This window comes from Ciconia boyciana, chromosome 24 (genome assembly GCF_034638445.1).
Source record: "Ciconia boyciana chromosome 24, ASM3463844v1, whole genome shotgun sequence".
NCBI classification, from domain to species: Eukaryota; Metazoa; Chordata; class Aves; order Ciconiiformes; family Ciconiidae; genus Ciconia; species Ciconia boyciana.
This window is the reverse complement of record NC_132957.1, coordinates 6,196,915-6,213,761: the sequence shown is the minus strand read 5'-3', so window position 1 is coordinate 6,213,761 and position 16,847 is coordinate 6,196,915. Positions and strand designations below refer to the sequence as shown.

General features: G+C 54.5%; 1 protein-coding gene across 5 annotated transcripts; it reads left to right on the top strand.

Annotated features, from left to right (window-relative positions):
• The first annotated feature begins 3,938 nt into the window (after window positions 1-3,938).
• Window positions 3,939-14,583, top strand: LOC140643700 (hippocampus abundant transcript 1 protein-like). Of its 5 annotated transcripts, none has more exons than XM_072845860.1 (14): window positions 3,939-4,189; window positions 5,169-5,304; window positions 6,985-7,080; window positions 8,337-8,399; window positions 8,525-8,584; window positions 9,514-9,641; window positions 10,088-10,202; window positions 10,767-10,985; window positions 11,706-11,819; window positions 12,293-12,364; window positions 12,786-12,898; window positions 13,085-13,182; window positions 13,787-13,953; window positions 14,042-14,583. In XM_072845860.1, exons 3-14 carry the CDS (start codon window positions 7,072-7,074, stop codon window positions 14,249-14,251), a joined length of 1,368 nt encoding a protein of 455 aa, XP_072701961.1. In that variant the 5' UTR covers window positions 3,939-4,189; window positions 5,169-5,304; window positions 6,985-7,071; the 3' UTR covers window positions 14,252-14,583. The 5 variants fall into 5 exon arrangements, with proteins under 5 accessions (XP_072701961.1, XP_072701960.1, XP_072701958.1 ...); XM_072845859.1 differs by having other exon boundaries at window positions 5,145-5,304; XM_072845857.1 differs by lacking the exon at window positions 5,169-5,304.
• The last annotated feature ends 2,264 nt before the right edge of the window (window positions 14,584-16,847 follow it).

The window sequence follows — 16,847 nt, the reverse complement described above, 5'->3', positions numbered from 1 at the left end:
GGTGGGCGGGCGGGCGGGGGCGTGCAAGGGGGCTGCCCTGTTTCTGTGCCTCCCAGCCCAGTGCTCTTCTTCACTCTGATTTCATCTGCCTCCAAAGCCGGGTGCAGCTCCTGCTCGTTTCCATCTGTCTGGAGGGCTCAGGCAGTAAAAAGCACAATCATTTTCTTGCTTCTCTGCCAGTATCTGCAGCAAGCACGGGAGAAAAAAAACCAAAACAACCAACTTAAAGGGACTTTCTGACCTCAGCCAAGCAACTCGCCCTTCCTCCAGCCCTGGGGCTGCTGCTTTTTGCTGGCCGTTCAAAGGACTCAGACCTCTCATCGAGCCTGGCACCAGCCCAGGGCATCCCGCTCGCCGCAGGGCCCAGAGAGGAGCCGGGCCGGGCTGGGCCGTGCGTGTCTCCCCCGGTGCGAGATGGGCGCTGGGCTGCTGCAGACAGAGCTGCGGACGCCCCGTTGGGGTTTCCCGCCGGCGCCCGGAGCCGAGCTCAGGCAGGGGTGCAAGCCCCGTCCCCGCGAGGCGATGGGGCGATGCTCCAGCAGGACTCACACCAGCTGCCCAGCACGGCCCTGGCAGAGCCGGGGACCGAGCCCGGAGCTGCCACTTCCTTTCGAGTTCACCCTCTGTCCTGGCGTTTCCAGGGCTTTGCCACGGATGCTGACCCCCCGCCGCAGCCCGCCTCCGGCAAGGGGCCACGGGGCCCACAGCCGAAACCCACCCCCTGGCCCAGAGCAGGGCCTGCAGCTGCTCTGCCATGCTGGTGCCCAGGGACCCTCGCCTTTCCCCGGCCCACCCCAGCCCCGCATCCCCTCCGTCGCCAAAGTCATCGTAATGCCCGGGCTCTGTCCCCGCGGTGACGGCATCACGGGCTCTTTGCAGAGCAGACGCACTTGGCTCCAGCTTCCCGAGGAGCCTCCTCGGCCGGGTGGAAACCGCCCTGCTGCCCTGCCGTGGAGGCCATGCTGCTGCGGCCGCACAGCTGGGCGGGAGCTCTCCCCCCACGCCAACCGGCACAAACAAAACCGGAGCCTCCCCGGAGGCCAGCCGTGCCCTGGGCAACGCGCGGCCGCCTTTGTCTTGCCTTCTCCTCGCTGTCTCCTGCTGCCTGGCAGGTGATGGGGTGAAAGCCAGTAATTGCTCTAAGTGCGATCAATAAATCAAGGTAATAGAATTACATTTGCTGTTGCCATATTAGGAACCGCTTCTCTGCTCTCTCCTCTCTCTGCCCTCCCTGGTTTTGTTTTTAAACCGCTGCAGAGCACTGGAACGAGTCGGGCTCCTCCGTGCTCTCAAGGCGGCTGCAGTGGGGCCCGGCGGGGACTCGCGTCCCTGCCCGGTGTGGGCGGCTCTGGGTGCAGGTTGCCGGGGGCTGGGGGTCGGCCGGAGGGAAGGCGCCGGGTCCCCGTGGAGGTCACAGGCGTTTTACCCCATGCCACGTGCAGAGCGCTCTGGGGACTGCGGCACCCTGTGGCGTGGGGATGGGACCGGGCACCCCACGGCGCGGGGACGGGAGCAAAGCTGGGCACAGAGCAGCAGCCCCCGCCGGACCCTGCCCACCGCAGCAGTGCGTTTGCCTGCCGCCCTGGGGAGATGGAGCTGCTCCCCGCTCCTGCACAAGTCCCTGGAGGCCAGGGGATTATTTTCATCTCATTTGCAGCCGGTCTCGGGCTCTGGAGAGTTAGCTTCACATCAAGGGCTTTCCCCCGGCTGCTTTTAATCATTACTTAAAGGAAAGCCTCCGTGACTACAGGCTGGATCGCAGCCTCGGGCGCCCCGTGGGCAGGGGGGAGCCCCACAGCATCTCGTCACCCCACCGCTCTGCGGGGCAGCGTCCTGCCCCACCGCGAGACCCCTCCGGGCTCTCCCGGTCACTGCCACATGTGCACACTGGTCAGCAGCCCCAGCCCCTGGATCGAGCGATGCTGCTGGGGCGGCCAACTCGAGCCGGGGGGCGGGGGGGGGGGGGGGCAAGTAGGGCTGGCCCCCCCCTCGCCACTCCCCAGTGGCACCCGATTTGCATAACTTTTCTAAACCGTGCCTAATTAATCTCCTTACACCTCTGGCACTGCATTAGGGGAATCAACATCAAGTGCTCTCCAATCCGTGAAGGATTAATTAGGGGAGGAGAACACGTGCCTGCACAGCCAAGCACGCGAGCGACTCGCCGGCGGTGCCGAGGCGGGCACCGCTCTCCCACCACAGCACCGGCAGCCGCATCGCAGCCCCCTGGCAGTGCCGAGCCCCTCCAGCCCTGGGCCCAGCTGCCCCCTCCCCATCTCCCCTTGGCGCCAGGCTCAGGGAAAGGGCCAGGACCCCCCCAGGAAGGCGCTCGGCCACAACCACCCCGACTGAAGCCGGCCGAGCCACCAGCCTGGCACCAAGCGGGGCTGCGGTGGTGCAGGGAGGACCCCTCAGCGGCCTCCTGTGCCACCACCCCCGGGGTGCCCGTGGGTCCCTGTTCAACCTTCCTGCCCCCCGCCCGGCTCCTGCTCCAGCCAGGAGGTGCCCGCAGGCACGCCAGCGCAGTGGCCGGGAGAGCCGGCGGCAGAGCAGGCCTGCCCTGCACCGTCCATCTGCCGGAGCGCCTGCGGCGACTGTGAGCCCGGCAAAAATGAGCCGGGGGTGGCGGGGGGGAGAGAGAGGGCAGCTCTGGCCCGAGACGGAGGCGGTCGGGTGGGAGAGCACGGGGGACGCAGGGGCTTGATACAGGCTCGGTTTGATTTCAGATACATTGCGGAAACCAGAAGAAATTTTAAGGTTTTGAAAGCCAGGCACCAGGAGGGCTCAGTCAGGTCGTAGCAAGGGGGAGGCCCGCGGCGGCGGCGGGGGGCAGTGGCGGGGGGGCAGTGGCGGGGGGGCGGCGGGCCCGTTTCGCGGGGCAGGCAGGAGCGGCCGCTGCCGCCAGCCCAGCCCCGCCGCCGCGATTCTCCGCAGGCGCTGCGGGACGCGGGGACCGCGCCGACGCCGAGCAGGAAGAACCCGGACGCACCGAGGTAGCCCGGCCGTCGCCCGGCTGGCGGCCACGGGCAGGGAGCAGGACCGCGGCCCGGCCGCTGCACGGGCACCGCACGGTCCCCGCACCGCGGCAAGCCCGAGCCCCACCGCCGGGAGCCCGCCGGTGCCCTGCCTCCTCCCTGCCGGGGCACCCGAGAGAGGGGTACCCTCGGCAAGGGCAGCGCTGCACCCGGACAGGCGGGACGGCGGCCGGGCCCACGGCGAGCGCAAACCGACGCCCTGCCCGAGCTGCGCCCGGGGCCGCCGCAGCTCCGCCCGCCCGCCCGCGGCCAGCCGGCCCCGGGGGCAGGCACCCGCGTCGGCTGCGGCCGACGTCCCCCCGACAGGGCAGGGCCGGGCAGAGCCGGGCCGGGCCGGGCCGCTCCCCCCGGTAGCCCTCGGTGTCAGCCCATGCGGCCGGCGCTGCCCCGGGCCCGGTCAGGCGCCGGTGACGCGGGCGATGTAAGGGCCGGGGAACGGGGCAGCAGCCGCTCTCGCCCGGGGCGGCCCCCGCTGCCGGCGCCACCGCCCCGGGGCGGGCGGCGAGGAAAGGCGGCCGCGCAGACCCCCGGGGGAGGACCGGCGCGTCCCGGCATGCCCCGCGCGCCGCGGCGGCGGCGGCGGCGGCCCCGGCGGCCCCGGCGGCCCCGGCGGGGAGCGGCCCCGCCCGCGCCCTCCCGTCGTGCCTTGCGCCGCCCTCGGCAGGTGCCGTGACGCCAGCGGCACCGCCCTCCCAGCCCGGCGGAAGAGGCCGCGCGGCGCTGCGCTCCCGCGCCAATCAGAGGCCCGCTCGGCTGACCAGGAAGAGGCGGGGCAGCCAATGGGGCGCGGGGGAGCAGAGCGCCGGAAGTGCTCGTCAGCGCCGTCGCCCGGGCGACGGGGGCGGGCCGGGCCGCGGGGCGGGGCCTGCGGGCGGGCCGCCCTCCGCCGCCGCCAGCCGGGCCGCCGCCCTCGCCCCGCGGCGCCGCCCCCGCGCCCGGCAGCCCCGGGCCCGGCGCCCCCCCGCCCGGTGCGGGTCCGGGTCCGGGCCCGGGCTCGGCGCGGCGCGGCCCGCCGCAGGGAGGATGGGGCAGCGGCGGAGGCCGGCGAACGGCAGCGGCCCGGCGGCGCCATGACCGGCGAGAAGAAGAAGAAGAAGCGGCTCAACCGCAGCGTCCTGCTGGCCAAGAAGATCGTCATCCGGGACGGGGCCGGCGTGAGCGCGGGGGGCCGCCGTGAGCGCGGGGGGCCGCGGGGCCCGGGGCGCGGGGAGGCCTGGGCCGGGGCTGAGCGGCGCCGTGGGGTGGGCGGGAGCGCGGGCCCGGGGCTGGGCTCCGGGCGGCCGGCAGCCTGGGTCGGGGCTGGGGGCGGCGGCGTGGGGGCCTTGGGGGCGGGAGTGCGGCCTCCGGGGCCAGGCCTGGGCGGGAGCGCGGGGCGCGGCGGAGCGGCAGCACGGGCCGTGAGGGGGGCTGGCTGCGGGGCGCGGCGGCCGGCGCGGGGTCCCGGGGCAGGCGGGGCCGCGGGTGGCGGGGGGCCTGCGGCAGGCCAGGGGGGCGATGCGGGGCCCGCCGGGAGCCGGGGCCCGGGGAGGCGAGGCCTCACCCCGACGGCGATGCCGCCCGGCGGGCTGGCGCGCTGCCCTCCTCCCGTGCCCGCCGCGGGCGGGGGCTCGGCCGCTGTGCCGGGCCCTGGGGCGGTGCCGGAGCCGCGGTGCCTGCTGACAGCCCCGCTGCCCTGGGGCTCCCCGCAGCGTGGACGAGCGCGGCTCTGCCCTCGTTCAGGGCTGCGAGGCTGCCGTCCTCCCGACGGCCTTCTCGGCCTGTTTCCCCGGGGGCAGGTGTTCGCCAGCCACGAGATGTCAGCGCTGACATCTCGTACCTGCTCTGGGGATGACAGGCTGCCTCCAAACCCGTGTAAAGCCTTGACCCCTCCTGAGAGGAGGCCTTTCCTGTGGGGAAGAGGAGCGCTGCGAGAGGCCCCAGGTAGTGCGGGCGGCAGCGTCCTGCCTGCGCGGAGACAGCCTTGAGGTGGGCGCACCTGAGCCTAAGATGGTTGCAAGCTCTTTCCATCTGGGCTTGCTCTCTTGAGAGAAGGGGGTTCTGGTCATGAGGCACTGGCCTGTCCCGTGGGCTCCTAGTACCTTTTTGCATATTTTTACTTCTTTTCTGTAGCATCTTTATATTTTGCGGTAGCAGCTGTGCATCCTCCGGAGGAGTGGTTCGGTGGGGTGACCGCGTACTCTGAAGGAGATCAGCTATCCTAAATTGTTTAAGGAGTCTAACACGATACCGTGGTTGATAAGTGGAAGGAGTGACGTTAAGCTGTGAACAGGTTAGATCTGGACCTACTCCGAAAAGAGAGATCGGCTGTTAATGTTGTTGCAGTCATGTGGTAGAAATGTTTAACTGCTTGAGAGGGTATAAAGGGGGATGATGGAAGGAAGAGGAGAGGACTGCTCTCTTCTGAGAGAGACTCTTAAGCCGGTGGAGCAAGGTGGGTAATGAGAGCTGTACTCTTAATTGCTGGCTTCGTGCTGCCTTGGGGCTTCTCCCTCTGCTGCAAAACATTATCTCATTCGTGTGCAATAAAACTGACTTCTTTTAATGACCGTGTCCCCCTCGGGTAGGGTGCCTCTCGTGTTGATGCTGTTGACTTGTTTTTTAAGCAGACTTAGCCTGTCTGCGGGAGACAGTTTTAATAGAGTCTGTGAACATAAACAGCGTTTCAGCAGAATAACGCCCCTCGCTGCCTTCTCTCCTATTTCAAATAACTTACAGCTGTATTAGTTCTCTGAGATGCAGTATTATTCTGTCAAAACCTGGGAGGATGTGACTGGGTAAAAGATTGCTCTTCACATGCCAAGTTTCTTGAATTCCTGTCCCTGAGAATCTGTCAGTAGTGAATGCTGGAGGCAGGATACTGATACAGATACATCTTTGGTCTGGTCCATTAAATGATTTGTATCTCAAGAGCACAGTGTAGAAATGTTAGTCAGCTGTGAGGAAATTAATACAAAAGGCCATTCTCTTAGCCTAGAAGAAATGCCCATAGATTTGAGGTTTCCCATACCAAATCCAATATCCCTTTGGATGCGAGATTTGCGCAGCTGATGGAAGTGTTTTTAACTTCTGGGTACTCTTCAAGCTGCTGGAAGCTGTCTAAATTGCTGGGATTGCAGACGCTTCGGGTGGTTTTATTAATAATGTATCAGGGCTAGACTACACTTCTTGGTGAGTTCAAATCACGTGGTTTGCTAATATAAGAAATGGGTTCCTGTGGAAAAGCACATTGTGCTACTAAATGTTTGGCCCGTGTGATTCCCTGATGTAATTCAACTGAAACTTGTGTGCTTTCCTCCTGTTCCTTGCGATTTGTTTTCCTTGTGAGCTCGTGACTTTGCCAGTGTCCCCCGCGTGGCAGGGAAAAACCTCCTGGGCTAGCAGCTGAGATTTGGCACTTGGAAAAGTGACAGAACAAATGCTGCCCTGAAAGCACCGTGAGAAGTCTTTAAGGAAAGAAAGATAAACAAGGCCTTGAGGTGTGCGGGGTTTTTAACAGCTGATCTAAGGCCTGACTTTCCCACCACGCTGGGTAGATGGAGTTGGTGCTGAGGAGTAAAATTGCCTTCCCGAACTCCCAGAGTCTTTTCTGGAGTATTGCACGTACTGCTGTCAAAATATGCAGAGAATTTAGGTGTTTCATTTCCAAGTCCTTAAGGTGAGGATTGAAAGGATGATACGTTTGGTCATGTTTAGAGAAAGCATAATGGTATGAAAGATATTAGTTCTTGGAGAAAAAAATTGAAAACAATCAGCTTTGTAGGAGGGGCACGTGTTGGTAGACCCTGGACAGAGAGATGCTGCAGCATGAGCTCACCTGCACTAGACAGCACTGAATCGCCTTGGGAATGGCTTAGGTCAGAGCTGATGTTTCAGCATCCAACCACACATCTCAAATCTACCGCAGACCAGGATAGGTGTATTTTGTTACTTACGGAGCTCTGTTTTGCAGCGACAGGGGATCGGAGAGCCCAGTGTGTACCACGCCGTGGTGGTTATTTTCCTGGAGTTCTTTGCCTGGGGGCTGCTGACCACGCCGATGCTAACGGTGAGTAAGTCTCCCTGGGAATAATGCTGGCTCTTGTAGACTAGAGTTCACCTTGGGTTGGCGAGGGTAAAGATCTTAACATAGGCCTTCGGAGTGTAGGAATTAGAAACCAAGATGTAATGGCTTGTACCTGAAAAAGCTGGAGCTGTAGTAATTTTTTATGGAGTTGGGTACTTATTTTCTTAATTATTGTAGCTTAACTTGAAGCAAAGCATGAGTTAGATTTTTGAAAGCTTTTGGAAGATTTCAAGAAAGCACGAGTGAAAGACCTGACCTGAAATTACTAGAAGTTACTGGTAGTTTACTGTCATTTATTGCCTTTTTTTTTCCTAGGTAGTAAAAAAAAGTGCACTTGGGAGCTTAATGAAAGAAAGTTGAGCAAAGCTTTGACTTCTTATCCGAAGACTGCACCTTTTACCCTACACTGACTTATTTAGGGATAAAAGAGATTTTTCTTGAACTACCGCCATCATTGTCTGGGGTGTCAAAGCACAGAGGCAATTTCCTGGCAATTACTTGCTACACCAAGTCACGCTCATTCTAGGAGAGCCCACCAGTAACTCATTCAGGACTTGACTGAGTTATGGTTAACACAGGCAGCAAAGGCAACTTCACAATCAAGTTAAGTGGAGAGGGGTAGCTTTATTAAAGAAACTTAAAATCTAATCTCAGATACTTGCCTTTAGTTAAGGAGCTGTAAACTTCCAATTTGGCACTTTTGGGAAGAATTCTCAGCTTTTTAAGTTCATTTTCTGGTGGTGGTATGCCAACTCACATTGAAGTCCAACGTGCCATGTGTATTTTCGACCTGATCTCTGACATCTAGGTAACCATGCAAAAGGAGTCTTTGTTTATGCAAAGGCATTTAGAAATATAGTATTAGCGTAGTAGAATAAAATGCAAATCGAACATAGAGACAGTACGAAAGGGGGAGAGAACAACAGAAAAGTTATGTGGTCACATGAAGTAAAACCAGAGGGAAATCAGATGGCGCAGGGATGGAGAAAGGCATGTTTCTGATTGTCTTAGCCTTGCCCAAGTGTGCTGGAATAGTTTATAGACCTGGGAAGTATTAAAGAAAGTGGCTGCCCCTGTTGGAGAGGGGAGGTGGAGCTCCTCACATAGGTACAGCGTGGCATTGTCGGTAGTGTATTTCCTGTTTTCCCTGTTTTGTGCTCTTCCAGGCATCTAGCTGTCAGGTGCTAGCTCTGTTTTTTTGTTTTGGGTTTGTTTTTTCTTTTTTTTTTTTCCCCTAGGTGTTACATCAGACTTTTCCTCAGCATACATTCTTGATGAATGGCCTGATTCATGGAGTCAAGGTAAGGAATAGTCCTTCCAGGCTTTCATTTGAAGCCGCGATCAGTGCAAGAAGTGGCAAGCCATTATAATCTGTGTCATTTTCTGATGTCAACCAATATTTGACAGATAAATGTTCATGTTTCAGTTTGGGGTGCTACTGGCAAACCTAATGCAAAATGAAGAATTGACAGAGCATAGATACCAGGTAGCTTGTGTAGTTGATTTTACTGAGCAGTATTAACAACGTGCTACTTGTCAGCATGGGTTTGGGGCTATAACAGCTGTGTGTTTCAGCTGAAAATATTCACATCAGCATGAGATCAGCCCTGTATCCATATTCTGGAGCGTAAAAAAATAAAAGATCAATGACATCTGAACTCATCAGTAATAGAAGTTGAAACTAAGCAGGCCTTAGTGGGCTCTCCCCAGACAGAAGGTGGGGAGTATGCTGAGACATGGTAAGTGGGCGCGGTGAGTTTGGACTAGACCAGCATTTCCAGAGCAGAACTGGAGGCAACTATACGAACAAGCAGTGGCCATGTGTTCTGACTTGGGAATGTGGCAAAACAGATTGTTAGGCCTTGGCCCGGGCAAGAGGATCTCAGAAAATGGCCCCAGAGAGGTTTGCTTCAATATGAGTTGGGCACTCCCTGCCCGTCTTGGGTCGGAAAGATGTTGAAAGGCATCGAACAATTTTATTGGTGCTTAATGGCCTTGGCATCTCATCGGGCCGGTCTTGTCTCCATCTAAAAGAGAAAGCTTTCCCTAGAACTGCAGCAGATGTTAATGTGATGGAGCTGTGCCAATATCTTTTTAGGTACTGGCAGGGCAACTCCCTGCTGCACAGGCGTGCTGGGAAGAGCACAGCTGCAGGCTGAGCAGTTGCAGAGAACGGGAAGTAACTGGAGTGTTTAGCAGCACCTAGCTGGTCGAGGATATTTTTTTTCCTCCCTGAAAGAATGTGAGCAGTTTAACAAACTGATATGTTTTGGCAATATTGCCTGCTTGTAGAAAATAATAATGGATTGTCTCCTCGTGTTTTTATCTTGAGATGATGTTGTCAAAAGCTCTTTCTATCGACAATCAGAATTTGACTGAGGGATTTCTCTCTGTCGTCCTGTCTGTCGTTCTTAGGGTCTGCTTTCTTTTCTAAGTGCCCCACTGATTGGTGCTCTCTCTGATGTCTGGGGCAGGAAATCCTTCCTCCTCCTCACTGTCTTCTTCACGTGTGCACCAATTCCTCTTATGAAGATCAGTCCATGGTGAGTTTACTCTTGTTATAACGAGGGGTTCTGAGGAGAGGAATGAGTGTGAGGTTGAACGATGGGGGATTTGCGGGTGGGGCATTTGAGGATGAGGTGGAAGAGTCTGTCCAGTGGAGAAGGATGCTCAGCCTAGAGACTAATTTACTTGTCTGGTTCAATTGGAGGGTTCAGCGTCAGGAAGAAAGAGTCTGTCTTTCGTCTCCTCGTGCCTGTTCTCCTGATAGGTGCATTATCACTATTAGGGCATGTTGATGTTCCCTTCCTGCATGGGGAAAATAAGTGATAAAACTCCATGGGCCACCAGACTGAAGCTTGGGCCACCAGACTGAAGTGCAATGAAGTAGAATGGACTGAAGGAAGAATAAGGGAGAGGTTCTAATTCAGCAGCTGTGGGCTACCGTGTGGTTGCTCTCTAACTCTGCCTTTGGCAATGCCTGTTTCAGGTGGTATTTTGCTGTCATTTCCATGTCTGGAGTCTTTGCTGTCACCTTTTCTGTGATTTTTGCCTACGTTGCTGATATCACACAGGAGCATGAACGCAGCACGGCGTATGGCTTGGTAAGGAGCTGAGTAACTGGCTTGTCTCTTGAAAGAAATCTTAGGGGCTTTGCAGGTAGGAGAGATATAAAATTAGGGTGGGAGACTTATCGACGAGCCCGAGGACAGTATCAGTGAAAAGATGATATGCGCTTCACTAATAGTACAGCCTCCCTGTTCTTCTGTTTGTCATTTAGCACCGAGGGAGAGGCCTAATTTCTATGCGATCTGAATACGGGCTGTATTGTTGCTTAGCCTTTAAACCAGCCTGGACTGTGAACTTCTTTGCACCAGGAAGGGGGGCAGGCTGTGATGCTGGCATGCATACAAGTAGCCTGTGATCGGGCCCTTTCTATAGGGTTACTGAAAGTATTGTTATATGAATTGTTAGGATAGCTTTAATTTCCCTTTGCTAGAACTTAGCCTAGATTACACCAAGAGAACATGTCATCTTTCTGTCTACAGGAGTCCCTGTTCACCTGGATTATTTCCATCAAAGATGGCAAAACTAGTACCCTTGGGTTACTCTGGAGGAGAAAATAGGCTCTAGGAAGAAGAGGCTATATTAATGTTTTATGCTTCCAGGTGTCAGCCACGTTTGCTGCTAGTCTGGTCACCAGCCCAGCAATTGGTGCATACCTTTCCCAAGCCTACGGCGATACGTTGGTGGTTGTGCTAGCTTCAGGTGTTGCTTTGCTGGATATTGGTTTCATCCTGCTGGCTGTGCCAGAGTCTCTGCCAGAAGAGATGCGCCCGGTCTCTTGGGGAGCTCCAATCTCTTGGGAACAAGCAGACCCATTCGCTGTAAGTAATCTTGCTGCTGTTTTTCCGCATGCTGGTAATGCTTATATTTGCTTTAGTTCTGCTAATTTCTCTCAAAAGGAAGATGTATTCCACAGAAGGTGAAGGATGCGGGCCCTAGATTAACCCTGTCGAAGGTACAGTGTTCAACTGGTGGCAGACTGCACATATCTAGAGCTGTCTAGCAGCTTCTAACTGATTTCATATAGCTACAAACCATCTAGAAGCAGCTCTGGATGTCCTGAAGCAAGAGCATCTCTTGGTGGAAATGTTCCAGTTGCTTGAATATAAATCCCATTACTTAGCAATAGCACTGTGTCAGGAGAAGTCTTCTGCCTTCCTGGCTTCTCAGGACCTTTGCTAATGATGATGAGCTTTGCACAGTTTCACCTCACCTTTGCTTGCTGGGAAGATTATTTTGGCTGTCTGAGGAAAAACCAATTCTGATCAAAAGCACTTGACTATAATTCTGATAAACTGAAAGGTAAAAATTCCTCATTCTAGGGTGTAAGTTGATGCAATGGTATACCTGGTCTGGTGTTGTGGCAGTGTTTGCATTTTCCTCTGAAATGCTGGACTGGTTTCGTTCAAGTATTCACTTCTTAGATATAAGATGGTGACTTAAGCACTTGGTTTTGCTGTCTCTGTACCTGGAGAATATTTAATGATATTAACTCTTTTTTTTTTACATTTTTTTTCGTTCCCCACCCCCCTTCCCTACAGTCCTTGCGGAAAGTGGGTCAGGATTCGACAGTGCTGCTCATCTGTATCACCGTCTTTCTCTCCTACCTTCCTGAAGCCGGCCAGTACTCCAGCTTTTTCCTCTACCTGCGACAGGTTGGTCTCTTGCAATGAGGGAAGGCTCTGAATGCAGGAAATCCCAGCCTACAAATGTTATCTTATTTGCATGACCTGAGGAAGCTGATCTTGGCCAATACCTTAGTAAAGTTGAAGCTATAAGAAATAGTGACTTGTTCTAGCTTTCCTAAAAAATGTGGGAGCCTGGCGACCACTCTGTAGGCATTGCCAGGACCCTTGCTTGGCTTCTTGCTGGTGGTCTGCCTGTCTATCCTGTCCATGGCACACTCAGGCATTTAAGGTGAGCCCAGTGGTTTAAAGCTGTTTCTTCAGCCCGAGGAAAATCTTCCATTTTATTCCTGTGGCAGCAGGGAGGTAGCAGAAGGTACGGTTGATTAATGTTTGAGTACCTGATAAGCAATGTCAGTAAACATTAGTGACACTGATGGAGCGGCTGTTCTCGTATGGTACAAATCTCTTGCCTGAAAAGTCCCTCTTTGGTGTTTTCACAGGTCATTGGTTTTTCCTCGGAGACTGTGGCAGCCTTTATTGGTGTAGTTGGAATTCTCTCTATACTGGCTCAGGTGAGAAGCAATTTCTGTCTTGGCTCTAGCAGTAGGGTTATAAGAATGCCGAAAATCTCTGATAATCAGGGCTGGCGAGTTGTCAGAATCCCTGTGGCCACACAGACATCATCAGACCCATGCACGGCTACCTGCGGTCCCTCTTTCTTATCTTTTGAATGTAGCTGCTGTTTGTTGAATAACAAACTGGTAAACTGTGGGGTGGCCCCGTGTTGCTCTGTGAAACTCTCCAGTTTGTGCTCTGATTGCCGTGGACAGGGACACGCTGGTTTCTAGCACAACGTTATGAGAGTGGAGGAGTGCATGCGCGTGATAGCCAGTCTCATGGCAGCACGAGTTCCTTTGGATTCCCATCCTCTTGTCTTCCAGTGTTGTCATCTTTCTTTGCACTTACTTTGAAAGCACCTGTTTTTCTTTCCAGACAGTAGTGTTGGGAATTCTCATGCGTTCGATAGGAAATAAAAACACCATCCTGTTGGGACTAGGCTTCCAGATCCTGCAGCTTGCCTGGTACGGCTTCGGATCGCAGCCTTGGTAAGAAGAGTTTGCCCGCCTCTGTCTCCTGGCGTCGGCGGGTTTCTCCCTCCGCGGTGGCTCCGTGGCTCTGCGGCAGCTCCCCAACCCCCGGCAGAGGGAGATGCTGCCCTGCTGCGGTGCTGGTCTGCCGCTGGCCTGCCGTGCCGGAGCCTGCCTCCTAACTGCTGCCTCTTTCTCTCCGAGGATGATGTGGGCAGCAGGAGCCGTGGCTGCCATGTCTAGCATCACCTTCCCAGCCATCAGTGCCATGGTGTCTAGGAACGCGGACCCCGACCAACAGGGTGAGTCCCTTGGGGATTTGTCTAACAAATTCATCCCAGCAGGCGCTTGAGCTGACGCACGTTCGAATTCTCAGCATTGGTGGTGGAGGGGTGGGCAGGAACATCTGTGCCAGCTGTGGAGTGTCGCTTTATTCTTTTAATTCTATTAAGTATTCTATTAAGTATTTTAATTCTATTAAGTATTGACACTTGTGCCTTTGACCACAGCGGATGCTTTGGGAGGGAATTCTTAAATGATGCACGTAGGTGTTCAGTGTTGCCTGTCTGAGGTAGAGAGGAGACTGCTGCTTAATTGTTTGCCTGCTTCATGGTTCGACCCTGAGTCCTCAGACTGGGCTGCCTTAAATGCTGGTTCAGTTGGAAATTGTTGCTTGTTATGCCCATGCTCATTTTATTCGTGAAAGTAGCAAGCTCAGCATTACTGATTTTTGTAAAACCTGATACTGAGCAAAGCTAATCACCAGCTAGCCACTTCATCTGCAGGGTGCATGTCAATCCAGATCTGAATGTTTGATCCTGTCTTTGAATGTGTAAGCAGCCTTGAATAAAACAAGTTTCTTCAGGAAGCTGTAAGCCTATCTTCCTTTCTTCGCTCTGTCCCCAGGTGTGGTGCAGGGGATGATCACTGGAATTCGGGGTCTGTGTAACGGCCTGGGGCCGGCGCTCTATGGCTTTGTCTTTTATCTCTTCCATGTGGAGTTGAATGAAATGGCTGAGGTGGAAACTTTGGGTAAGGCCTCCAAGCCCAACATGGCCAACCCTACAGATGAGGTAACCTGTTCAGCTTTATCATTCCATTTGCTGGGCTTCGTATGCCCTTGCACTTGAGCATTAATCGTTCCTCTGTTTCGCCCTACAGAGCAGCATCATCCCAGGGCCTCCCTTCCTGTTTGGGGCTTGTTCTGTCCTGCTGTCGCTCCTGGTGGCCTTGTTCATTCCAGAACACAACCTTGCCTTGAGATCAGGCAGCCACAAGAAGCACGGTAACGGAGCCCAGACCCACACCCACAGCCTGCAGGCCGGAGGATCAGATGGCAAGGAGCCCCTGCTCGAGGACAGCAGTGTATGAGGTTGGGAGAGAAGGACCTGGCTTGCATCTCAACTCCAGATCAAGGATGGACTTAGCCAGTTGGAGTTTGGGGAGGGGGGGGGGGGGGAGAAGAAAAGAGGTAACAGACTGTGCCACTAACAGCTAATGAGAAGGGACAGGGTTTCCCTTCGAGCCAAATATACCCAGCTGGTGCAAAAATGGAATTGTATCATCTGGTGCTGATGGAAAGGGGAGATACTGAACTGCTCCACATGAAGGGATAGTTCCTTAAAGCAAACCTGCCCTTGTATGTGAATACTGAACTTCATGGTGTGACCTGCCAAATATTCCACTCGCCAGTGAAAAATTAAGGAGCTAGCGTTGTCTTTGTTCTAATGGGAACTAACTGAGTTGCCAGCCAGAATAAAAGAAGGCATCTGTTACATGTGCCCATCCCCTTACAGAATTGGTACTTGCCACTGATCCCGTCACGGCTCGGCTGGCCGGCCTCAGCCCTCGGAGAGGCTTGTCAGCTCTCTGCGCAGTGCGTGCCGCCCGTGCTGCGGTACTCCGAGGACAAAGCGTGTGCAGGTGTGAAGAGCAGGTAGCGTAGTCAGCGGTGAGCAGATCCCCGCTGCTGAGGGTCTGATGGATTTGCCCGTTCTGGCCCAAGTGAAACTTAGACCAAAAAACCCAAATCTACTCACTTAATGATCTGATGAAGGTAAGAAAAATTACGAAGTGAAGTTGCAGCTGACCCAAGGGAGAAAGGGCAGATGAGAGAAGGGCAACTACATGAATTACAAATGCTTAGGTGGTCAACAACGTTTGTATTTGGTTTTTCTTTGTTTGTTACACTGATGTAACATCTGTCTGTCGCTACCTCCATGGGTAGTAGGTAGAAGGGTTTTTCAGAAATCTTTTTCTGGAACTGTAAGTGTTGTTTAGAAAATACAGTTCTCTGAGAGGTTGGAGAAACAGCTAAACTCTGCTAAGCACTTTGATAAAGCGTGGTTTCCTGAGAGAAAAGTCAAAGAAATAGCTGTTTATCTTGAGCACTTTTATAAAGCATGTTGATTTTTCCCCAGGCTCTTGCCATCTGATATTAAAACCAGATAATGACTGTAGCTTGTTTTTTCTCAGTCCAAAAGATCCTAATGGTGATGATTGCAATTGATTTGAACTTGGAGGTTTGGATTCCATGTAGCATTTCTGAGCCTGCTATGAAGGCTCTCGTTTTGTTGAAAAATGAAATTGCAACCTCTGCTGCAGGGTTCAGCTCTGTTTAGAAAGAGCCGCAGATACTTGAACTTGAGTGTTGCAAAAGAAGCCAAGACAAACGTATAGGGGATGCTTGGTTGTTTATAGATACGCAGAGATATGGCAGAGAGCAGGAAACTATTGTTCTCATTTGAGTGAGATCCGAAGTAATGGCATTGAGCAATCACTGGGGACGTAAAGACCAAACTGGGAACACTTAAGAAATTAGTTGTTAAGGGAATTGAGGCTACAGTGGCCAAAAATAGTCCTGTCTCAGTGGGCATGTGCAACAGCTGTCGTCCTCTGGCTGGGATCCCTGCTCTGGAGGTTTGGGACAGGTGACTTAGGGGAGAAGGGCCAAAAGGGAGGGAGCACTGTCACTTAGTGTCTTGGGTCTTTGCAAGGGGGTAACCGTGGCTGATGCTGGGCCTGCGCAGCAGTGACTGCAAACGCCATTTGCCTCTGGGCTTAACGGGGAACGCCAGCTGCACGACGCTGGAGAGCTCAGTCCCTGACCCGCAACCGGCAGAAGCGGGGGAGAGCACTGTCCGTCCCCTGCTCTGCCCCGGCCATACAGCTCGCCCCCTCCGGGAGCGTGCGGGGACGTGAGCTGCAGGGTGCGTTCAGCGTCTGACCTCTTCTGTGCACTTGTCAGTGCGAGGGCTGGGTGACGTTGGCTTTGGACAGATCGAGAGCTGCCGTTTTGTGTAGGTCTCTGAAACGCCTGTCGGATATTAACAGCTTGGAAGCACTGCCTGCCTAGACTGGGCTGAACTAATAATTTAATGTCTGTTTACCGATTTGCTGACCAGTTAGTTATTGGAGGTGGACATTTAAGTGAAATAATTCATAGTTTGTTTTGCATTAATCCGGCCTGGTACCCAGATCCTGTAATCAGAACTGTAAGAGTAGATTATTGTCCGTGCAGAGGGCAGCCGCCTCAGACACTGAGGGTTTGCTGATGTGGATCTAATTGCAGGACTGGAGAACAGAGCTAGCAGAAGGTCTCCGTGACCTGCGGTGACTCCAGTTTTCCCAAGCTCATTGTGGTGAGGCTCCACATTCCCAAACGTTGCTGGGATGGTCTGTACTGTGTGTGCACAGCAAACTTCTTTCCTGAAGGAAATCCAGTCACTTAAACTTCCAGGCAGCAATCCCAACTCTGTATTGCTCACAGAAACGCCTTTTTTAGACTGGAGCTTTACCCAGTACATCTGGTGATGCATTTATTGATGAATGAACTGAACTAAGTTTGTCCCTCACACACAAATGAAGTGAAATGAAACACCGAATTGTTACCTCGTTCACACTGAGGCACTCGGAGCTTCACGGGTAGAATATAGCGGAACGTTACAAGAAGACGAGCATAATTTAT

What these genes read in the sequence shown, in the direction of transcription:
- LOC140643700 (XM_072845857.1), top strand. Translation starts at nt 4,106, where the DNA reads ATGACCGGCGAGAAGAAGAAGAAGAAGCGGCTCAACCGCAGCGTCCTG. An exon ending in TCATCCGGGACGGGGCCGGC is followed by an intron (nt 4,190 to 6,984) that starts GTGAGCGCGGGG and finishes TCTGTTTTGCAG; the next exon opens with CGACAGGGGATCGGAGAGCC. An exon ending in CGCGGACCCCGACCAACAGG is followed by an intron (nt 13,183 to 13,786) that starts GTGAGTCCCTTG and finishes CTCTGTCCCCAG; the next exon opens with GTGTGGTGCAGGGGATGATC.